The 25,296-nt window shown below is 35.7% G+C and overlaps 1 protein-coding gene across 3 annotated transcripts in view; it reads right to left on the bottom strand.

The window, feature by feature from the left end:
• The window catches only part of Dcn (decorin), a 35,931-nt gene that overhangs the window by 7,369 nt on the left and 3,266 nt on the right, over positions 1–25,296 (bottom strand). For all 3 annotated transcript variants that reach the window (XM_076920058.1, XM_076920060.1, XM_076920059.1), the window contains exons 2-6: positions 24,495–24,714; positions 14,066–14,178; positions 5,820–6,033; positions 4,746–4,859; positions 551–644 (exon numbers count right to left, since the gene is read on the bottom strand). In XM_076920058.1, the coding sequence (XP_076776173.1) occupies positions 551–644; positions 4,746–4,859; positions 5,820–6,033; positions 14,066–14,178; positions 24,495–24,690 (731 nt within the window). In that variant the 5' untranslated portion in view covers positions 24,691–24,714. The remainder of the gene's footprint in view (positions 1–550; positions 645–4,745; positions 4,860–5,819; positions 6,034–14,065; positions 14,179–24,494; positions 24,715–25,296) is intronic.

Below are 25,296 nucleotides of genomic sequence, written 5' to 3'. Positions count from 1 at the left end.
CATTTGAACACATTCTCAAATTTGGGTCAAACTGTGTACGGTCTTTCTTAACTTTCTTTCTGATCACATTGAGTTAGACTATATTAAATGGACATTTAAAACCTGTTTTATCTGAGCACCTGTATAAAAGAATTATAAGCAATACAATATTCACAAAGTATACAAAACATGTGACCTATTTTGTTGTCTATAGTAATCATAATAGCTCATTGACTTTTATCAAGAAATCATCTGGTAAGCTGGAGCTTTACTTAAAAACAATAATAAAGCATGATAGGTTTTTTTTTTGTTTTTTTTTTTCTTTTCTTTTCGTTTTTTTCAAGACAGGGTTTCTCTGTGCAGCCCTGGCTGTCCTGGAACTCACTCTGTAGACCAGGCTGGCCTCGAATTCAGAAATCCACCTGCCTCTGCCTCTCAAGCGCTGGGATTAAAGACGTGTGCCACCACTGCCCAGCTGATAGTTTTAAAATATTGATAAAGCATTGTGTTTCTAAAGATGAGTAGCATCCTCCCCTTGGCATCCTTTGATAGAAAGTAATGCATTTCTTACTTAGACAAATTAATCAGTCCTTTCAGGCTGGCTGCGTCCACCTTGGTGATTTTGTTGCCATCCAGATGTAGTTCAAAGAGAGAAGTAGGAAAACCTAGAATAAGCAGAAATAGATGCTGAATTGTCCAACAAACATTATAAATATACTGCAATGTGTACCCCTGCTGTGAATTTCTAAATACCAATTCAAATAATTTTGATCTTCATCTTTTCCCTTTTTTTTTTTTAATAAAAACAATGCACACTTTAAAGTAATGTGATACTTTACTGCTTTGAGAGACATTGATAAGGTTAAGGACAGTTTGCACCATGTGACAGATTTTTGTGCTGGCAACTGTAGTCAAATGTGGACCCTCATTGCTCTCTCCACCTGTGTCAGTGAGCTCATACTGCTGTTATTATATTAAAAGTTCATGATGTAAAGACGTGAAATGAGTAGAAACTCCAGTGCAGGGATTATGTATCAGTGAATCAGGTAAGGCTGTGTATAAGTGTGAGCAGATATTTATTCACAAGAACCATTCATAATGATTACTCAGTGTATTGCGCTGGTGTTGGCCCTTAGACAGGAGACCTTTGTGAGAGCATTTGATGTCTCTGCCCCATGGCTGTGCAGCAATAGCTAACACTTATGTTGACCTATTAAATCCAGACTGTTTTCTCTTAAGAGGGGGTACAGAGCCCTATAGTCAAGTAACCTGACATATGTAGAACATCTGGGCAAATAATGTGAGATTTAAAGGGGCCACTAAATTCTCAACAATACCTCTTAAGTGGTTGTGAATTCCGAAGGTTTAAATTTTTCATTTTTTTCCTGCCTTCTAAAGGACCATGTGTTTATATGGCTGTTAATAATGCAGTGTTCTGCTTTAATGAGTAGCAACAACTACAAGAAAATAGTGAACTAATGCCTATAGGTCTAGTACCTGGTAGAAGTAAGTCTTTGTTTATTTATTTACTTATTTATTTATTTTTGTAAAGACACAGAATTGAGACATAGGAGATAACATTACTATGAAGTTTGCATTACAATTTTTTTGTGTTTGTTTTAAAATTACCATGTTTTTTTTTCAGGGAAGTATGTTTTTTAATAGCTTGTTCTGTGAAAACAAATAAACAATAAATAAACAAATAAGCAAATGAATAAGATTCTACTTGCTCTGTCTCTAGTAAACACCAAATATTGACGGAGTCACTTTACTCAATTAATTTAATTTTTTTCAGTGCATAAAATGATAAAAATTAATTCCCTTTCTTGGTAAGGAAACAGACTCAAAGTTATAAATTTGTAAGTTTTAAACAGGAAATGTCCTATGCTCCCACCAGGAGAGGAGATTTTAAAATAGCATTCTCTAAGCCAGAGAAAATTAAATAATTGAATTTTAATCATGAATAAATATTGGGAAATCATGACTATTTTAATAAAATGGTTCAGCCACTGGCTTCTTCTGAACATAAATAAATAGAAATTTAAAAGTTATCCTGTAAGTGCATCAAGGGTTCATTTAATAAAGCAAATTCAAGATACAGTAATTCTTCTCTAACTCAACAAAATGTTATTGTCATCGTTGTTGTTTAAAGCAGTGATGCTAACACACCTATATGCAGTTCCTCTCTTACTGTTTCCTGGCTAGTAAATGCTTTTTTGTCTCTGGAACTCAGTTTCCCAAAAGTAATTACTTTGGTAAGTATTTTGACTATGTAAAAAAATTGCACTATTTCAGGAAAGTGAACTTTAAATGAAAGTGACATTTGGCCAAGGAATGTGTTCTCTAGTGATGTGTTTTTTTTTTTTTTTTTTTTTTCACCTAGTTATTTTGGGGACAAAATAAAAGATCAGTTTGGTATAGGGATTTTACTTAAATAGTACAAACCTTATTCTATCTATTAATCCACAATATAATGGTAGAATATACATGACATTAAAATTTTCATTTGCAGTTAACTATTACAGATGTAAATATTTAATCTAAAGTCAAGGAATAACTACATGACTATATTACACCCATTACTGGATTGGTTTAACTACAATATTATAATCTCTACTACACTGACTTTGCATTTCCATGAGTTATGGTAGAAAATATAACCAGGCTCCTAGTGATGTTCAGGTATAAGGTTCCCAGCCTAGTAAGAACAAATTAGAGAATACATTTATACATAAGGAAAAGAAATTCAGTCAAATAGTTGAGCCTATGAACTCTGACGTCTCCCATCAAAATCGCAGCCCCGTCAATTCTCATCTCTTAAGATCCTACTATTTACCTCAACTGTCTAAACCCTGAGTTTCTTAGAAAACAGGGACAATACTATCAGATAGGGACACTTAAATCAAGAAAATGTGTTGGACACAAGTCTGGCACTTATGGGTGCTTAATTAATTGTGCTTGTTTCTTTCATGTGATTAAAAGGAACTCAGTGAAAGCAAGCCTGATAGTTATCTCTCTATCCTTAGATCCCAGGATAAAGAGAACAAATAAAAAGTAAAGGAGTACAGGCACCGCATGATGAAATTTGTCACTGTGAGACGTTTGGGGGGACTGCAAAGTCAAAGTCAAAATTTATGACTAATACAAGTCACATGACAGCAGCAAGCACTGAGAAAATTTCAACGGCCTCACTTCCAAAACTTTAAGATGTTATGGATATATTAGGTATACTTCACAGTATGCTCATATAGTAGATAGTATACACAGACACACACTTCTCAGTGTGTATAGGTAGACATATATGCATAGGACTCTCAGTATCTGAAGAACTGGTACAAAAATTCTGTGTGCCAAAATCTGCTGACGTTCAACTTTGTTGTATAAATGATATATTTACATCAAACCTATGTGCAGATGTCTTTATTTTCTAAATTACCTCCATATTATACATTTGATACACGTATAAAACCTTTGAGGATTTTCAATTCAGAGTTTGAATATGTATGAATAAATTGATTTTTCCTTTACTTAATATAAAAAGAACATTAGTTCTATTAAAACAGTTAGATATTCAAAATAAACATCTTTTAAGTTATGAATAAATATCTACTTTCCTAGCTAGCTATCTTATTCTTTAATCTATCATATAACAAGCCTACATATGTATGTGTGTATAAGCACCCTCTGTATAAAAAGACTGTGGAGTAGGTGGGGGTTTGAAGAAAGGTTTCTATGATCTAATTATGTTTAAGAGTTAATTGTCTAAAACACAGTAAAAAAAAAAAAAAAAAACTACAAGTAATTCTTGTAGACAAGAATATGCATCTAGTCTCAGTTCCAGAACAAGACGCCTGTGTTTAGGAGGTCCAGGATGAGGAATAGAAAGGAATGTGGAGAGACTTTTGTGAGACTATACTTTGAGGTAGAAGGAAAGTAAAGTTCAAAGCACTTTTTAAAATATGTTTTTTCATCTTTTATGGTTCACCAGGACAGGCTTCCACGGGATAGCAAAAGCAGGTTTGGTACTGACGAATTTGATTATCCTTAAATGGTCTGGCTCTGGTTGACGTAGAAAAGGTGTCTCCTACCCACTCATATGTCTCCAGTGTGCATTGGTTAAGCTTTGATTTTTAATACATTTTCAGACGAAAATGAAGACATTATTAGTTCCCTACTTATCTATAACCCACATGGTTTTGCTACTTACTTTTGAGACCCTAATCCTAAGAATTTGAAAGCCTTAACCTCTCAAATTCAAGTGACAACTTGAGTACAAGATTCTGATATCTACATTCTTTCTGATCACCAAGATTAAGTAAGCAGTTAGATCTCGTCATTGAGATGCTGACGGATGGAAAGTTTTGCAGTGACAAGAGTATCCTACAAGATTGGAAAATGAAGGTCACACTTGACTCAATTTCAGAGATACTACTAAGAATATGTTTTATTCTTATTCTTTTTAAAACATAATACTAATGCACTTTCACTAATAGTATTTTCTTCTTTAGGAAATCATAAAGGCAGAATACAAATTTATTGTGCCTTAGGTTCCACCTTAGAACTGATTTTAGACTTTGTCCATGTGTGCCTGCTTGACCCAATACTCAATCAGGGTCTAGAGACAAAATGCCAGGAATTGAGATTTTGCTGGGGATAAGGTTTGCTACATGTGTTCCCATTTAAACCTCCACAATCATTTATTTAAAAATTATCTCAAAGCCATTGGAGTTTGATTTTTCAAAACATTTTGGAGAAATTCCTGTCACCTTGAGGAATTGCAGTTATGTTGGTATCTGAGATGCGGATGTATGAGAGACTATCCATTCCCTGGAAGGCTCCATTTTCAATCCCAGAGTTTTTCAGTGGGTTGCCGCCCAGTTCTACAAAGACAAAAGGTACAAGGTTTTAAGAGGAAATATACGATGTCTGCCTACTTCAGTGAGGATTCTAGAAAAAAAAATAAACTTTAGCTTCATAACTTCTTGATTGAGAAACCAGATGCTTTCAGGGAACCATTAAAATAAAATGAAACTTAATCCTACTGAAACAAAGCCTGGTATTACGTGACAGACAATGGGCCCATAACCCCAACACTAGAAACCTGACAGGAAGTTCACCATTCAAGGGAAGATTGAATTTCCTTCTGTGCAATGAAACCGTGTATAGATTAGTTAATTAACTAACTAATTAATTAAACAAATGTTAAAAACAAGTATTCATAAGAAAACCATATATATATGCATATATATATGTATATATGTATATATATATAGCCATGGCACTATTTGTTATTCTCCCAGAAATCCTAAGCAGGTGTTAATAAATAATACTTTATGCTAGAGATTTCTTAAGCAATTTTAAATGTTGCCAGAGAATTTAAAGCTATCATTTTGCTAAACAATTATAAAATTTCATTAAATAATATCTGGCTCTCTCCCTCTCCCTCTTCCTCCCCTTCCCCTTCCCTCCCTCTCTCACCCCCCCCCCCCCCATCAAAACCTTACTTTTAGAAGAGAAATAATCTACAGATGTGTTTTGTTCAGAACACAGTAAAACTCTGCTATGGAAAGGTTTCTCCAAATCTCTTTTATGAAGCACTGTCTGTCTATTCTATATTCTTCTCATCTGATCAGGCTCTGTCTTCCCTCCATGCCAAATCATCAAGGTCAAAGAAGAAATAGTCTGGCACAGATGCCTTGTCTCCTTTCTTTGGACCCTGAGACAGATGGTCACACAACCTTCTGACACACAGGTCTCACTTGGCTTTTCCCTTTCCTGCAGTTAAGGATTCTTTGAAATCTTATCATGTCCCCTAGGTCAAGCTATAATTAAGTCTGTACCTATGACAAGCATATTGTTCAGTCCATTGAACGTGGATTTCCGCAGCTTGGTGATCTCGTTATCGTGGGCACGGAGTTCCTGGAGTGTTTTGGGCATTTTTTCGGGCAGTTCCTTTAGTTGGTTCTTAGACAGATAAAGCCTTTCCAACTTCCGTAGAGGTTTAAATGCCTCTGGGCTGAACTTGCTGATTTTGTTGTTGACAAGGATCAAGGTCTGCAGAATTGAAGAAAATAAAACCTGAAATCCAAAGGCTTCCACACATATACCCATAACATATATGTAGCCAACTTATTCTTTTGGTGAAAATAGTAGAAAATTTTGAAAAAAAAAGGAAGACATCTGAAGAAATATAGAAATATGCTTCTCTCATGTGGATATGTGTGTATACATATTTCAAATTAAAAGAAAAAGCTGTAAGTGATGCTAAAGAAATCATGGAATGACACCAGACTCTTAGACACCATCAGTATCAGAGATCTCATTTCCCATCATCCTGTCTCCCTAAGGCTCAGCCTCAGTGCTTTGCAAAAGAAGCCCAAGTCTGAGAACTTGACCATAACTGGAGATGGAGACTATACGGAGAGGGAGACTCTGCTGTCTTTCGACAGTAAGTGTCTTCAGGGAGACATTATGGTTTGATTTCCTTTGTCCTATTTTTTTTTTAACTTCCTGCTATGCTCTGTGTAGAAAGGGCCTATCAGATCTATGAGGACAGTTGGCTTGACTTTCTAGAGCAGTGGTTCTCAACCTACCTTATGCTGTGACCCTCTAATACAGAATCATCATGCTGTAGTGACTCCCAACCATAAAAGTACATTTGTTGCTACTTCATAACTCTAATTTTGCCATTGTTATGAACTGTAATGTAAATATCCGATATGAAGAATATCTGATATGTGACCCCTGGGAAAGGGTCATTTGATCCTGGAGGGGTCTTGACATACAAGATGAAAACGGAATGACAAACATGGTAAAGTAAAAAGTCCACAATACAACAATGATGCCACTTGTAAGACGGGCATTGCCAATCTGGAAGGTGAAGTGAATAAGTTTGCAGTACTGTTGAGCTTTTTGGGATATCTGCCATGTGACAAAAATGATTTCGAGCTCTTTTGAGCCATTGAAATTCTGTGGAAACTTTTCAAAAAGACAATGGTGTTGAGACATGTAATGATTTCTGTAATGTGGAACTTGTAAAAGTCCGTGAATTTGGTATGAATGCTCTGAAAACTTGGGATGATTTCTTATAATAATGAAAAAAAAAAAAAAACAAGCTTACCTTTGGACTCCTGAAGAGAAAACTGGACACCTCAGTTTTACTTTTCTGTTTTAAACTAGCTGCGTGTCAATAATCACAAGTGTTGTGCCTTTTAGACACACACACACACACACACATATATGTATGTGTGTGTGTGTATATATATATATATATATATATATATATATATATATATATGTCTGTGTGTACATATGTGTTTAGGGACATGTTAGACTACATAAGCACATTCACTTCTGTATCCAATGATTCAGATTATTTAAAGAAAAACAAACAAACTTGATCCAAAACTATCCTTGACAGGCTTATTGAAACATTAATTTTAAGTTTATCTTTAAAATGACTTGAGTCTTGTGTTTTTGGATATTAATTATTGAAACTAGTTAAGAAAAATATATGATAAAATTTAGGAAAGGTAATATAAAGATAATTAAGATTATTAAGTGTTCATAAAAACATGAACTGCTTTTGCTAGACAAACTTACAATGTAAAAAAATTTAAAATCACTTTAGAATTGAGCTGTATTCAAAGAAATAAAGTCAATTTAGAGTAAGCTCATAGCTAACCAACATCTTTATACATAAAAAGAAACCCAAAGCATTTTCACTAAAACCAGGAACAAAACAAAGGTATCCACTCTCCTCATACCTATGAAACATAGAACTTGAAGTCTTAGCTACAGCAGTAATACAATGGAAGAAGATTTAGGGGCTCTAAATGGAAAGAGAAGAACTTTTATGAGCAGAAGATAAGGTTTTATCAATAAAAAAAAGCCTACCAAGAAACTTCTACACCTGATAAACACTTTCAGCAAAATAGCAGGGCATAACATTAACTCAAACCATCAATAGCCTTCCTGTATACAGATGACAAACATACTAAGAAAGAAATCATGGAAACAATACCTTTAACAATAGCCTCATATATATATATATATATATATATATATATATATATATATATGTATATATATACATATATATGTATATATGTATATATGTATATATACATACATGTATATATGTATATATACATATATATACATGTATATATGTATATATATACTCATACATATATGTATATATGTATATGTATATGTATGTATATATGTATACATATATATCACTTTAGAGTAAATATATATTATATATATAATATATATTTGGATATATATATATTTCCATATTATATATATGGAAAGGTTTCTGAAGGAATGGCTGACCAATGACCAGCCTAACTTGAGACCCATCTCACAGACAGGCACCAATCCCAGGAACTATTAGTGATGCTATGTTGTGCCTGCAGACAGAGAAGCCTAGCATAGCTGCACTCTAAGAAGCTCTACCCAGCAGCTGACTGAGATAGATGCAGATACCCACTGCCACATATTGAATGGAGGGCAGGGACCCATATAGAAGAATTAGGGGAAAGATTGAAGGCCCCGAAGGAGATGGCAAACTCACAGGAAGACTAACAGTATCAACTAACCTGGACCCCTGGGAGCTCTCAGAGACTGACGTAACAATCAAAGAGCATACACAAACTGGTCTAAGGTCCCAGGCACATATGTAGCAGAGGGCTGCCTTGTCTGGCCTCTGCAGGAAAGGATGCACATAATTCTACAGAGACTTGGTGTCTAGGGAGTGGGAAGTTACCCCAGGGGATGCTACCCTCTTATAGGTGAAGGATAGTGTTGATGGGAGAAGAGACTCTGCAGGGGGTAACTGGGAGGAGGTCAGTACTTGGAATGTAAATAAATATATCAATAAATCAATAATAAAAAAGACTTTTTGAACAGCTATATGGAAACCTAATACAGGAGAAACATCCTTAAATACATACAAATAAGAAAGGAATTCAAGTCAACTCAACATATAATCTTAGAGAGAATGTCCCAACTAAATATCTTATGTTACCAAGTAAAACACTCTGTGTCAGGGATTGTGTGGAAAAATTGGCCAGAGGGGTCTTACAGTTGCCCCCCCCCCCACACACACACCAGATATCTGTCAAAGAGTATTGCCAAGGTCATTGGACACCCTCCACAATGGTAAGTCCTTATTCCTGAAGACACCACTTACTATGCCATCAAACATGGATAAGTACTGATGCCCAACTAGATGCTTTTCCTCTAATGTCTAGAATGAAGAGAAATGTAATCATCAGTGTCACCAAATCTGTGACCTACAAGGACATGCCTAAAAGAGCTATTGGTGCAATAGTCATATGGATGATATGAGATTAGCCAGTCACATTTGAATTGTATTCTAGTCCCCTTCCATAAGATAGAATCCACACCCGACTTCATTAACATCTCCAAGAACACGAGACTAGAGAAGTCATGAATCTATGCAAAAATCTACTACTATTTATCAGCTAAAATATAATAGGAATAAAATGAGACTTAATGGTGGCTATACCTAAAGACCAGAGCATTGTTCAACCTTATCCAGAGAAACTTCCATTTGCACTAGATGGTGATTAACAGGTTACCAACAACCGAATAATGCACAGAGAGCAAGAGATTTCGAAGCATCCAGCCCTAATTGGGATGTCTTTATCAACCACAGCCCTCCCCAATACTCAGGGATCTATGTTTTAAAACGGAGGGAGAGATTGCAAGAGCCAGAGGTGGTGAGTAACTCCAAGGAACAGCATCTTCTAGACACAGTAGGACTGACAGACAAATGAACTCAGAGAGACTGTGATGGTACTCACAAGGGGTGCACACATTCGAATCAGACAAAGAAATAGCACTGAGAAAATGGGGTGAAGAAAAACTTCCACCCTGACTAAGAAGCTATTTGCTATTGATACCTGGTGGAAGAGTGATATTGATACATGATGGAAAAGGAAAAGTCAGTTTCCTCCAATGGAGGGTCACTAGGTATAGCAATTATACTCCAGACAGGCCTCATGCCCATGAGAACCTGCATACTACAAAACAGATTCCCTATCTTTTACAGTTTTTTTTTTTTCAGTTTGTTTTGTTTTTGTTTTTTCTTTGGATTTTCTATTACTTTGGAACTGTTTGTCGTATTGCTATTTTTGCTATTTATGTATTTTGATATCTAGCTGTTTTTGTTTTCAGGGGAAGGAGAGAGAGAGAGAGAGAGAGAGAGAGAGAGAGAGAGAGAGAGAGAGAGAGAGAGAGAGATCACAAAATATCATATATTTTTTAATTGAAAGTTATTTTGAAGAAAAATATCAGTGATGTCTTGAGCCAGAAGAGCACAGAAATGCAAACTGACAGTAGCTGACACTAGAGATTGCAGAACCTTAATTTTAGATGAAACCATTAAATTTAGACATCAATTTCTGCAGCCTTAAATGCCAGGCATAGAGGATAGTAATGAAATCCTGACATTGTTCAAAGCCAGTTTAAAAGACCTGGTTTACTCTGTTGAATGTTGAAATATGACTTTTAACATCGTATACATTTTTTTCTCTAAATACCTTTATGTAGGGATTCTACTATCCCAAATATTGTTCCAAGAGTCTAATTGGACTCCATCTCATATCTATGATCCTGCCCTTCTATACTCAAGTTCTGGCTCTTCTGTGCTGTGTGACTAGGAAATAGCAACCCATCTCTCTTTGCCTGGGTTTTCTTTTTATCCATAAAGAGGGATAGTAAAATAACAATAGCCAGGAAAATTAAGTCAAGGTTTCCTGGGATGGAAACCTACACCTGGAATAATGTGAGAGCCACACAGATATTTATTAGTTTTCAGTGGCTGACAATTTTCGTTGACTTTTATATTAAAACCCATTCCTTGCTGTGTTTACAATGCCACAATTTGAAACAAGCATATCAAACGTGACTCTATTATTACATAAAAGTTATCAATACATATGTATGTATATATGGTCTGTAAAACTACTCAAGAAATAACTCACAGAGTTGTAAGTGAAGATAAAAATTGGGGCATAAAGGATTTCTCCCCGCTTAAACCTTTTCTATTTTAATCCTCACTAAGCTTTTGTTTCTTTCCTCCCTTGTCATTCCAGCACAGTTTTCCTAACCAAAATTATAATGTTTTTTTTTGTTTGTTTTGTTTTTTTTTGCATAATGACAAGGAAGGAAGGAATAGAGAATGAAAGACTGAGAGGTAAATAGCTGTTTGGCGTCCCCTGCATGATCACAGGTTCTAATGAACTTTCCTTGTCTTCTGAAGGATACTTTGAAGTAGAAACATAGGCTTGCCAAGATGAAGAAGTCTTCAGAAACCTTCCAGAAGGAAACTTACTTACGGAGAGAATGCCTGCCATCTATGTCAGATTTAAGGAGAGCCTTGCAGAAACTGGATGTCTTTCTAGAAGGATCTTTCAAAACAGACTCAGATTATACTTGTGTGTCTAAAACTTGTAATTTGTTGCAATGGAACTTTCCTTCCCTAAAACGGCAGATTTGGAATAAAATGTAGGAAAAGTAAGTTCAGATTTTAAGCTGTTCATTTAAATGATGCTCGTTCTTTATTTTCACTTTTCTAAAAGTCTTTTAGCAGCAAGTTAGACAGTCAGAGACAAATATTGATGATTTTGCCATCAAGTCTGCCATGAAGCCTGAAGATGAAAGTTGTGAGCTGAGCTGGTGTGGGACTCAGGCATCCTAGATGAAGCTCTGTAGAGCACCTCTAAAAATTCCTGGCACCGGGCTCAGGTCATTTCCTCATTCAGCCAAACCTGTAATTTTCACTCAGTCTTTGTAACATTTTATTGTCATTTTCTTTGGTGTATTTCTTTTTCTCTTACACAGTGAAACCCCTTTCCTTTTTACCTTTCAATACTGTGTTAATCCTTTAAAGTTCTTTGTCATGTTTTTCCACAAAAAAAAAAAAAACAAACAAACAAACAAAAAAACCCTACCTGTTAATTCAGTATACACTGGCATCCAATTTTTCCAATTTTCTTTCAACACTCACAACTTTACATGTTGTTTATGTTGAGACATATTGACAAATTGACCTCAACTTTTTCATACTACTACCTTAACTGACTGAAACAGAGATTTTTTTTTTTTTTTTTTTTTTTGGAATGGTTGCAATGTTATTTTTTAAATCTTTCAAGTTACATATTAGTTAGCATTATCAATATAGAATCTATAGATTAAGAAAAATTGTTGATTTCTCATACAAATCCAGTATACTGCCTCATGGATATGCATGTTTACTATCATCTCAGCTGTCAAGAAATTCACTACGAAATCTCATCTTGATCTTGACTATATTAGCTTTATAATGTTTTCAGACCAGCTTATTCCAGTTTGCACTTCACTATTGCTTTTATATCTACATTTTCTACCTTAATATGTAGCAGCAGGCTGGTACATTTTATAGATGTATTTTATCATATATGGCCGATTTTATTATGCATTTCCTCAATTATTCCAACAATGACTATAATAAATAAATGGGACTTAAATGCCCTAGGCCTCAGAATTATATTACTATGGCACTCATCACTAAAATAAAATGTTTATGAACCATTATCACCACAGTTGGGGCCATATCACTAGAAGCTTAATTTTCTGGAAATTCTCTTTAAATTAGGTTTTAATATGGAATGTAGATGTGCTTCCCTGATGTTTGTCCCCACTAGGAGAATTGTGTTGTCTCATTGTTGAAAGAAGTGACTTTAGTCATTCTTCCTCATTGTGGCCTCTCTAAGATATGCCACCTTTTATTCAATGTAGGCTTTAATATCTCTATTGATTATGTCCAGAACACATGATACTCAGATCCTTTCTCCCCACGACCTTTTTACCCAGTACTTCAAGAGTGGTCCCACAGTAGAGTACAGAGGTTGAGATTTTCATAGTGTGATGTACTTTAGACGTTGATGCCTGGCTTGCCTATATTAAATGTTTGCTTATATTTTGTGAAGTATCATACTTCTCCCTCTGGAATCAAACTGAAAAAAAAAAAAAAAAAAAAAAAACGATACACTTCGTCGAGATTCCAGTGCTCTCTGTAGTCAGATTTCAAAAGTTTGCCTCAAAAAGCTTGACACAATTTGACTTGGTCATGACACACTTCCCAAGTCAATGATGTTCATTTCTTGCTGAATGGGGTACTTACTACTCTATGTCTGAAGAAGCTGAATTCTACCTCAGCCTAGTGCCTTTACAACCCTCTCTGAAGGTTGGGCAATATCAGCAATGGGAGTAAGACCTTCTAGTGTTCTGCCCCATAGTTCTCCCACCTTCTACCACCTCTGGATTTGAATACCTCACAGTGGGGCTTTGTGAACAGGGCCTTTACGAAACACTCATGAAACCCATTTGAAAGTACCTTCCCTTTATTGACGCACTCTTGACCATCATATTGAACATAAAGTAGAGAGTAGACATAAGTGGAAAAACACGCATACACATACGCACACGAATAATCTAAAGCTCAAAGTAATAAATACATATATGTGTAGAATGATGTTTACTAAACAACATGTGGATGGTTATTTCTTATTCTGGGGACACCAGGAGAATTTCCAAGGCCATTCACATACCTCTCTTAGAGAATAAACAACAACAACAAAAAACCCCAAAAGCATAACACTAGAATTAAGTAGTTCTGTGTTTTAGTCTATAATCAAAATGCCATCTATTTGTGACAGTGCATATATTTACTCATAAAAACACTGACAAAAATTAAGGTAGAGAGATGAAGAGATATAGATTATACATAGAAATATTGAATATTGATGATGTTTCTTTGTTAGTAGTTAGCTATTTGATAGGTCTTAGTAGTTAGCTACTTGATAGGTCTCTCTGCTTACCTTCCATGTCATTGCCAGGAGAATCTGATAAGCACACAGCTATGTGCTAATTTTATTACCACAGCCCATTTTGATCTCACTGTAGGTTGTTTTTTGTTTTTTTTTGTTGTTGTTGTTGTTTTTTTGTTGTTTTTTTTAAATACCCTTAGAGTCTGATCTTATAACAAATAATAAGATAAAATGATTCTTACATGTAGGTCCTTCAGGTTCTTGAAGTCTCCTTCCTTGATCTCTGTTATTTTGTTGTTCTGCAGGTCTAGCAATGTTGTGTCAGGTGGCAAGTCGAAGGGCACTTTTTCCAAACCTAGCAAAGGAGAAACAAGAATGCATAATCTCTGAGAAGAAATTCCCAACCACAGCATCTTAAAAGATTGTGTTTTTAATTTTCTAGACAATATTTAACTTTGTAAGATACCCTTCCATTTGTAATCCTTCTGCCTAAGTCTACTAATTACTGGGATTATAACCATCTCCAACATATAAAAAGTGTGTGTTTACAAGAAAATTAAGCTTTCAGTTTGTCTGTAATGTGTTTTTTCCTCCAAGATTTACATCAAGTGTAATTGAAACTGTTTCATCTTTTCCATCCAACTCAAGGATTTTTTCCCCCCTTAGTTATAACTGAAAATGTTTCCTATACAACTCTTTGTCCTCACTGAGGAAATCTGTATTACTTTCAGGATGGGGTTCTAATCATTTGCTACACGATGGACCTTAACAAACGTTTTGCAAATATTCGCTAGAATTGTAAAGCTGAGTTACCCATATATGTGCCTTACAAATAAAAGTACTCCAAGTTTTAATCAACTTTTATAAAGCTAACACTAACATGGATTTACATAAAAATTAAAGTCATTTGAACTTGTAACCAGGTTCTTGTTTGTACATTGAAAAATTTAAGCTTTTGGGAGAGTAATTCTTTTCATTTGCCTTACAGTGCCATGACAGTATCAGTTTTAATGGCCATTTTATAACCAAGAGGTCTATGGTTGAGTAGGATAAATTTGGTGGTATAAGTTCTGTGAAATTAACTTTATGAAGCCTTAATTTTGGAATGTAGGTTTTCAGTATATTAATATAGATGCATAACAACCAAGTGGCCCTTGGTCGTCAAAAATATGTTTCAGTACTCATTTAACCAATTATGTTACATATTTCATTTTTATTTTGGGGAATGTAGGAGGTAAAATAAAAACTGGATATTTGAGTTCAGAGACACGGTTCAGTGTTTACAAGTGTGTGCTGTTTCTGCAGGCGATCTGCCTTTGATTTCTACCAGCTACAAGAGCCCACAACTGTCTGTAGATCCAGTTGCAGGGCCTCCAAGTTCATCTTTGGCTTCATGGGCACTTATATCCACACAATGCAGATGTATATAGATAGGTGTGCACACATACATCCTGTGCTCACACACACACACACACACACACACACACACTTTTTTAAAAAAAAACTTGGAAATTCTCACATAGTGTGTCAGTCTCTATATTTTCAGATATCATAGCAAAAATTTAAATTTTTACATTTTGGATAGAAACAAGTCTTCCATCATTATAAATCTTAAAATACTGAAGAGTTCTGACTCATTCAAAATTGCTTTGTTTCATTGACTAGAAGCTGCATATGCAATTGGAGCAGACTTTACCCACTTGGGAGTATAACTCATGAAAAATGTAATTCACTGTAGTTTTTCATTAAAACTAAAATCACAACAAAGTATAATAACGGCTATGTTGGGAAGATAGCTTTCCAGCTCTGAGCCTTTAATAAGCATGTGCTCAGAAACCACATGGCCATCAAATTTCAAATCTCTTCATTTCTTCCATGATAATTACACAAGTTTAAAAATCATTTATTTCTTTCTTGTCGCTATTGTCTTTGGTCTTGTCCAGAGACTGCCACTCCAACTGTAGTAGTAAGAAATATTGTTCATAGCAATGACCAGTGTCATACAAATGCAGGTGATACTCAACTGATATCCTATGCTCTACGAACACAGAACTCATTTCAGACATGGTTACCATAGAAATGAAAGACTGGCGTGTGCTCAGCACTGGGAGGTAGACTATAGAACAGCTACCTTGTGGGAGGGTTCGTGAGGGCACTCTACAATCATAATCATAGTCATTTTCAAAAATGTCAATTTGCTAATTGCATGCAATTAGAGGATGTAGCCTTTTGCCAAATCTGTGATAATTAGTGTGATCCAACCACGAAAAGACATGATTTCCTTTCCTTTGGAATGTAGTCCTCAGTCTCATTAGTACTTGTTTTCTGGTTTCTCTCAGAGATTTAATGAGATTTTATGCTTACGTTTGTATAATTATGAGATAAAACTCTAGAGGCTGTCTTAACATTTCAACAATGCCAAGATGATGTAAAGTCTCACAAGCAGAAGGAAAGAACTCTGTTTCTGGAGCTCTGACCTTTTCCTTCATGTTGGCACCCTTTGGACTTTATGACAGAAACTCCTTAAGCTAAGTTATATGCTTTATATCTGGAGATGTAGCACAAAAGAAAAATACCCTCTCAGACTTGTGATTTTTGCAAATTAGCTCTTTGGAGGTCCATTTGAATGATAAAATTATAATGTTTATGTCTCTGCTCTGAATTACTAATGGATTCATCCTCAGGTGGAGAACTTCATATACTGAAGTTTATTGTGACTACTTTGAATCACATAGCTATAGAGATTATTTCAGTTAAAGTTATGTTATGCTATTCCCTCCACAACAGTACTATGTTAACTTATAAAACCCTGCTGTAAAAGCTCTTGACTGAAGCAGAAATATAAGACAGTGTGGTAACTTCCTTTACCTGGTGACTTTTAGGAAGGGTTTAATGTCATACACAAAATCCTCATTAAGAATAATGAACATGGAATAACGAACAATGATAACCCTCTAGGCTTCCAACATGATATTTCATGTGTCAAGTTTATCTGTATGCCCCCAACAAAAATTTGTTCTCATACCAGATCCTCCCCATATTTTATGCATTTTATCCAGATAAAGTGTCCCACTGTAAATTAGCATGTTTTAATATGCTAATTACTTAATATGCTAATAATTTAAAGATCTAGGTAAAGTATAATGGGTAAATTACCCATAATATGAATTCTTAGAACATCACAAAGGGAAAGAGCTTTAAATGTCAGCTAGTCTGTTGTGCCCTGTGAACTCTATAAGGAGGTTGTTTAGCAGACTACATTAAGATAAGAAAAGTAGATAAATTAATCTGAATACTTTTGATGTAAGATTTCTCTCTCTCTCTCTCTCTCTCTCTCTCTCTCTCTCTCTCTCTCTCACACACACACACACACACACACATACACACACACATACATTCTCTGCTTTTATTTATCTATTTACTTTTAAGTATAATTTCTTTTAAACCTGACTTGATAGCTGCTGAAAGACTGTCTTATTTTGTTAAGCTTCATTTTGACTGTGTTTGTGATAGATTTGTTTTCAGCCAGTGCTACATACTGAGTCCTCATCTAAAAGAAAAAGAAAAAGTATCTTAGAAATAAAGAGGGAGGGGAGAGAGGTATCTTGTAATCTAAATCAATCCTCTTTTTTTTTCCTGACTAAACAAGACCAGAGAAGTAAATTTTTCATAATAGATCCTAGCTAAACTAGACCAATAACCAAGATGGTGTGAGTCCTCACTTCAGAAACATTGGGTATTCTATATATACATGTGAGCATCATTTCGTCTTGAGCACACATGCTCATTCCTAGAGATTCATTTTAGTTCATACCATGGATGTTTTATGAGAAACTACATCCACCCATTGACCTTACTCTCTATTACCCTTTAGAGCTCACTCAAGGTTCTTCCTCTGCAAATATTCATCTACCCTACATGGAAAAGTGGTGCCTTAAGCCCACATGTCTCAGAGACCACTGGCTTATGATGTGCATTCCTATCTTTGCAGAGTCTTTGCTTGTTCACCTGCAAATGCAGGATGAACAGAGAGGTAGTTTGTGTTGTTGTTTTGTTTTGCTTTCCATTGTGAAGGTTTTCTAGATGCTTCATGCACAGGTTTCTTTCTGGCACATCAGTAGTAAAACATCAAGCTGCCAAAGTTTAGATCTCAATTTTATCCCTGTCTACAAGAAATGCATGTACAGGTGAGGGAGCAGAGACTGAGGGAATGGACAACCAATAACCAGCCCAACTTGAGACCCATCTCATGGGCAAGCACCAATCTCTAACACTATTAATTATATTCTGTTATGCTTACAGACAGGAGCAAGTTGTCCTCTGAGAGGCTCCACCCAGCAGCTGACTCAGACAGATGCAGACACCCACAGTCAAACAGTGGTTGGAGCCTGGGGACTCTTAAGGAAGAATAGGAAGAAGGATTACAAACCCCAAGGGGATAGGAACTCCACAGGAAGACCAACAGAGTCAACTAATCTGGACCCTTGGGGCTCTCAGATTCTGAACCACCAAAGAAAATACACAGACTGGACCGAGGCCTCCATACACATATGTAACAGATGTGCCGCTTGGTCTTCATATGGGTCCTGAACAACTGGAACGGGGGCTATACCAAAAGATTTTGCCTGTCTGTAGGATATGTTCTTCTAGCTGGGCTGCCTTGTCTGGCCTCAGTGGGAGAGGAAATGCCTAGACTTGAAGTGCCAGGGTCAGGGGATACCAAGGGTTAGATCCCTACCTACTCAGAGGAGAAGTACTGTGGAGAAGGGTGACAGAGAGGGGGCAGTGAGTGGGATGTAAAGTGAATGAAGAAAAATAAATTAAATTAAAAAAAAATCAAGCTGCCTTGTAATCCTACACTGAAGGGTTCATGAGCATGCTCTTAAGACATTTTTTTCTGCTATAAAATTTTTGTGTTATAAAATCTCTCTGCATCCTATTATTTACTGAGCTTTTCTTTTTCCTTCAATTATTATTGAAATATATCATCAAAACTATCTTCATTTTAGTCCTAATTTTCAGTTATCAAATCAGTCTGACTATAAGTTATATCCTGTCCATTGTCTTCACCTATGAATTGTTCCCACTTCTTTGTGATATATTTTTAAGGCATCTTTAGTCATTTGTGTGACTGAAAAGGTTTATTTGTTCTGTTTCACATGGTCCTGGGGTCTGGGCTGATAACTTCTTTTCATGGTATGTACTTATCGTGGAGAAGCATAAACTATAAGCTGCTAGGTGGACAAACAGATGCACATTTATAGAGAGGCATTTACCAAAACCTACACACAATCTTGAATTTGATTAATAGATCTACACTTTCACTTGAAATGAGTCAAGATTATAATAGAGTTGGAACCTCAACTTTTTCAAGAAATGACTTGGAAGGATCACAACGGGAAATTTGTGGAAGTACAATTTAAAGAAGACTGAAGAGATTCTTAAAACTGGAGAGTGGCCCCAGTTCACAGCTCACTGCAAGAGTGTGAACATGCAAGACCCCAACTTTAGTCACTGGTGATACTATCCTCTCCCTGGAACTGTGCAATGTATATATGATATAGATTATAATAAACATTAAATAGATATGAAATAAGAACTTCAATATTTACAGAATCATTAATATACACATCTAGCTATTGTTTTTTAAGATGTTCACTTATTGTGAATATTTAATTTAATTTTTATTATTGATTTCATTATATATTTTGTATTATATGAAATATCTGGAATTTACCTCAAAGCTTTTTGAGAGCAGAGATATATAGTAATTAATGTAGTTCAATGAAACTAGTTGAAGTTCTTCAGTCAATTAAAAAATTCATCTTATTAAGTAACTTTAAGAATGATTTTATTTGTATGTATGTGGATTTTTTCCTGCATGTATGGTTTTGGACATGTGTGCTGAGTGATGATGAAGGTTCATTCAGTGAATACTGGATATCTCTTAGACCTAGAGTTACTGATGGTGGTGAACTACCATGTGCATGTTTGGGATATTTATATAATTTCTCTCTTATTTTAATTTTAATAATAAATTTTTGTCTTTTTCATTACGGTCACAAAGGTTAAGTGTCCCTGAAAGAAGATTTAAATGGTACCTTTCAGAAGATACCCTTTATGAGAACTCAGTAAATTGTTTTACAAATTAATTGTCTATCACAGGTAGAGCTGGTCTCAATTCTTATTATGATTTGTATCAATAGAGAAAAATTAAGCTATTTCTTTTGCTGATTAGAGTCTTCATCTTTTTGTTTTTCTCTTCTCTACATTACAATTATTAATTAAATTTATCCTGGAAACTAAAATCTATTTTGCATGTATGTCAAGCACAGATTTTTTTAAAGTAAACATCTAATCCTTGAGTTGGTTCTTCTCATGAGTAATGTCTAGTGTTATGTGCATCTTTGTTCCATGAAGTTCAGGACTTCCCAAGAGTTTATCTACAAAGGTCCATGTGTAGATAGAAAGCCTTCATTCAGTTGGCAGATGCTTGCCAACAAATGATTATACTCAAATCTGCCCCTAATCAACTTAATTCTATTTGATTAGGACAGAGACTCCAGTTCGTTTTTCTGTAAATCAATAAAATATCAGATATGTTAAGGCCATTTTTAGCTTCAGAGTGACTTTGATTAAAATTAATCCAGCTATGAATAAGAGAAGATTGAATGTCAAATTCAAACACTTGATACTCTCTGTTCTCATTTGAAAACACTGAGATGGAAATACCTTAGAGCTAAGAATCATTTTGATGGCTAAGCACTGTCAGTTCAAAATAAAGCTAGTCTTCAGTGTTTATAAAAGGAGGTAATAGATTATGGCAGCAAGCATCTTGACCTTTTATTTTGATAATATCTCATTTGCCTAGGATGACCTTTGAACTCTACTTCTGTCCTTTTCATCTATCTCTCTACCTCTCTGTGTGTCTCTGTCTCTTTCTCTGTCTCTCTGTCTCTCTGTCTCTGTCTCTTTGTCTCTCTCTGTCTCTGTCTCTGTCTCTGTCTCTGTCTCTGTCTCTCTCTCTCTCTCTCTCTCTCACACACACACACACACACACGCACACACAGAGGCCTTGAACTTGCAACCCTCTGTCATCAGTCTCCTGATTAGCTGAGATTTTACCTCCATACCTGGCTTTGTATGGTTCATGAGCCATGTACATATGAGGCAATCATTTTCAAGAAAGAACACATGTCATTAAGTTCCTTGGGATTTAAATGCTTATCTATGAAATAGTATCCTGAATACAAAAGTTACTTTTGTAAGAATGTGTATATTTTTAGTTCTTGTCTAGCAACGTAAAATACATATCCATTCATTAAATGAGAAAAGAAGCTTTTTGAAATATCACGTTCCATACAGGAGAGGGCAAAGTAGGTTTTAGTTCAAGGATATTTATCTATATAGACCAAGCTCTTTCCACTTTTAAATTACTTTAAAGGCATTGAGATACCTTTCAAACATCAGTCATTATGTGCTTAATTTAAAAAATTAAACATAAAACAATGATTTGTGTATTTGACTTTTCAGGGCTTATATATATTTTAGCAGTGAGATAAAAGTTATTACCAAATCATGCTCCTTGGAGACCCATGATCCCAACACCAATAACTGAGCCAAGCTCTATAAGCAAGAAAAATTATCTTTCTCCAAGATACCAAGCACACAGAACATCTGATCAAATTTGAGATTACACAACTTGCAACATCTGGAAAGGAATGAGCTATATTCACCTCCATGAGTATGAAGGTAGCTCTCTGACATATACCCAGGAATAGAAAAACATCTGGATGGTAATGTGCTACTTTTAATACTCTGAAGACCCGCCATACCATTTTCTATGAGGCTATTCTTATTTTAATTCTTTCCCACAGAGTTCAAGGACTCCCCTTGTTTTTTACGCCCTTCTAAGAATTGGCTACTTTAGTATTCCTGATAAAGTCATTTTTACTACTACGTAGTGATATAGTTTTAATAAGCATTTCCCAAGTGATTAGTGATCTTTAGTGTAATTTTTTCATGCATTGAGGGGTCAGTTCTGAGAAATGTGTATTTAGGTCTATTGTTCATTTTGAAAATGTAACTGTTACCATTAATGAATGCCTGTCAAAGAAGGGAGCTCTTAAACATTTTCATTTATTTTATGACCTAAAACAAGAAGTCTGGCATGGGATCAGAAGATGCTCTCAATTAGGGTCTCTCATGCATTTGTAGCCAAATATTAACAGGACCAAAGGTCATGGAAGTCTAGTCTGGGCTGGATCCCCCAAGACTTACTTTTGTGACTAGCATTCTGTGTTGCTATGGCCTCTAAGCTAGAGCTGTCTGGAGTAACTGAGGTTTCCTTTCTAGGCACAGCTGTGTCTTTGTCTCTTTGTCTCTGTCTCTCTCTCGTGTTCAAATATATATATATATATATATATATTCCTGGTTTTTGTTCATTGTTTGCTAGTGGGTTTTTGGAGTTCCTTATATGTTCTGAAAAAAAAAGAAAATGCTCATAGTCGTATAGTTAAAAATATGTTCTCCCATTGTATAGTCTGTCTCTCACCTCTATTGTTCCATTTTCTAGACAAAAGTTTGTAATTTGATACCATACTAAGTCCTAGTGTGTGCTAACTGACAAATGGTTAGAGAAATTGTCGTACGCATGTGCAAGTGACTACTGTTCATTAAAACTGTTAAATCCTGTCTTTTGCAACATGAGAGAATTATGTTAAGCGAATCAAGTTTTTTCAAACCAAAAAAAAAAAAATCTTTATCTGATAAAGATAGAAGAGAAACTAGGGGGTCTCACACTGAATTCTGGTTTACATCACAAACTAAATTTTAACAAAATATACAGAAGTATTTGGCTGGCCATGATCTATGGCAAATTTCTGTTTTCTTCCTCAGTCCTCTATGCTCTAGGTAAGTACATGATGATGCTACACCGAAGATAACTAGAGTCAAATCGCCCATGTATCTTCCAGAAGCTTTCACATTTCACAAATGACAGGGCTCTGGCTTCTTAGTTTTCATTAATTCTCTTTGAAAAGACAATTTAAGGATCAATGTTTAACACTGGCACAAATAACCCTTAAAGCAGAGGTTCTCAACCTGTGGGTCCCGACCCCTCTGACAAACTTCTATCCCCAAAGGTATTTACATTACAATTAATAACAGTAGCAAAAATACAGTTACAAATTAGCAACAAGAAATAATTTTATCATCGGGGTCACTACAACATTAGGAACTGTATTAAAGGGTCACAGCATTTGGAAGGTTGAGAACTACTGCCTTAGAGGAAAATACAGTCAAGCATTTAAATAGAAAACCTCTGCTTATATTGAGCACTATATAGTCAGTACTGATAAAAGTTTGAACATTGTATCTCTTTTGTCTCATTAAAACCTCTGACAGTGATAGTTTTAAGGGAACTGATAATAATGTATATTCCCACACCTAGAATGCTACTGATCCATCACAGGACAGAATATACTTACTGGATCAATGAGCAGTAAGAGAAACTACCTGAAGCCTCCTGAAAGCATCCATGTACACCCTTACCGGAGTTTTAATGTGTCAGCATTGAAGACTGCGATAAGTGTTTCTTGGTTGGTGATGTTGAACAGTTTATTACTATGTTTGTCTGTGCTCCTCTGTATAGCGTATTTCCCTGGTTAATATTACTGACCATTTCTCTGCAAACTATGACTAGCAAATTGCCCTGCATAACTATGAGGCATCTTCTTATGTTATGGTATTTCTTCTATAAGCAAGACACACAGCAAAATACTAGTCCTGTGATCATGTTTTCCTTTACTCTAAGAAAATATACAAGTAAAGAGAAAGAGGGAAAGCAGAGCCCATGGGAGCCAAGTGCATTAACCTTTGGCTCAACAGCTGGGCCTCCAAACTTTCTGAAGATTTATCTTCTAATCATGTGGCTCTTGGAATTCCAGGCCAATTTTTACTTTCCAAAGGATAGATAAGCCAGCTGTCTTTAGTGTATCAGGCTAAAGTTTCAGAGTCAGAGATTATATCAGATATTTACATTGTGCTTTAATTATAAATATTTCCTTTGAAAAATTTTAAAGACCAGAATCAGCTGCTGAAGCTGTGTGGGAACCCAGACCAAAGAATGAAGGGAAGGCTTACGCATCTTGAAGATAATTTTCTGTTGCACAACCCAACTCATTTTGCTTCTGATAACTATGTATGTTGCAAGTTAATAATGTTTAATCTCTGCTACCTGGACCCTGTAAAGAATAAAGAGATTTCCCAAGTTTTCATAGTATCTAACATCTTAGGAAAACAAATCAATAATTTAAAACAAAGAAAAGAAAATGAGAAAGAAGAAAACATCCCTCTGGAAACACAATATGGATGATGCATTGATAGACATTTTATTTTACCAAAAGGAGGTCTATTCAAGTCATTAAGATTTTTTTGTAGTGACTCACTGCAAACCTTTGTTGAGCTGATTGAAAAGGGTTGGAGGTAGGGCAGTGTAGTGTAGAAAGCCTAAAGTGTCCTAGCCTTTTTCTCCTTAACACTTTCCCCTACTCCTCATTAGGGGGTGCTTCTCTCACTCTGAAATTGCAGAGGTGAGGCCTGAAAGAGCCAACCACTAAAGAGAATTCAGTTCCGTGAAGAAGAGGGATAAGGTTTGCCAGAGTAACTTACCCAGATCAGAACATTGCACCACTCGAAGATGACATTGGCATCGGTAGGGGCACATAGATACCAGGGGATTGTCAGGGTCATAAGGGATTAATCCAGAAGCCTCATCTTCTAACATGAAGTCAAATAAGCCTCTCTGTTCAAATGGTCCAGCCCAAGAGACTTGTGCCAGAAGGAAGAAGATGAGAGTTGCCTTCATGATTGTCTCATGTATTTTCACCACCTGGGAACCAGGGAAACAGAGCAGGGTTTCTGAAGGATGCCACTTAAATCATGTGTGATTTGTTACATAAAATGTCATAGCAGAGCAGGTACAGGGAAAAAGCATAGAAATTAACATTTGTTATGAAGGAGTCCGACATTCAAACAACCTCTCTGAAAGGTGGTAAAGGTGATTACAGATATAAGCAAACCATTTTCTTGTAGCAATTCAAATAGTATTAAATAGCGTGTTTCATCTTGGGATCTGGATTAAGACGATACTCCAGAACACTGGCCGGGTACCCTTGAATAAGAAATCATGGTTGTATTTACCATGCTGTCTCGGAGCTGCTATATGACAGTCAAATAAAACTGTACCTATGGACTAAGAAATCTCCAACTTCTACCAGGAACACCTCCTCAAGCCCTGCTCATCTCCACATCCTCCTGTGTTCTGTTTGGTCTCACCCACCACCCCATAAACTGTTGTAAAAGACTCCAACTTCTTTCTGCTCTGAACATTTCTATTATTCCAAATCATCTTCCATCTTGCTTCCCAAGTCATTGTCTAAAATTTAAGGTTTGCCTTGAACAGGTCTACTGA

This window comes from Arvicanthis niloticus, chromosome 22, assembly GCF_011762505.2.
Source record: "Arvicanthis niloticus isolate mArvNil1 chromosome 22, mArvNil1.pat.X, whole genome shotgun sequence".
Taxonomy (NCBI): Eukaryota; Metazoa; Chordata; class Mammalia; order Rodentia; family Muridae; genus Arvicanthis; species Arvicanthis niloticus.
Note: the sequence above shows the minus strand (reverse complement) of the source record. Positions and strands in the feature narration are given on the sequence as shown.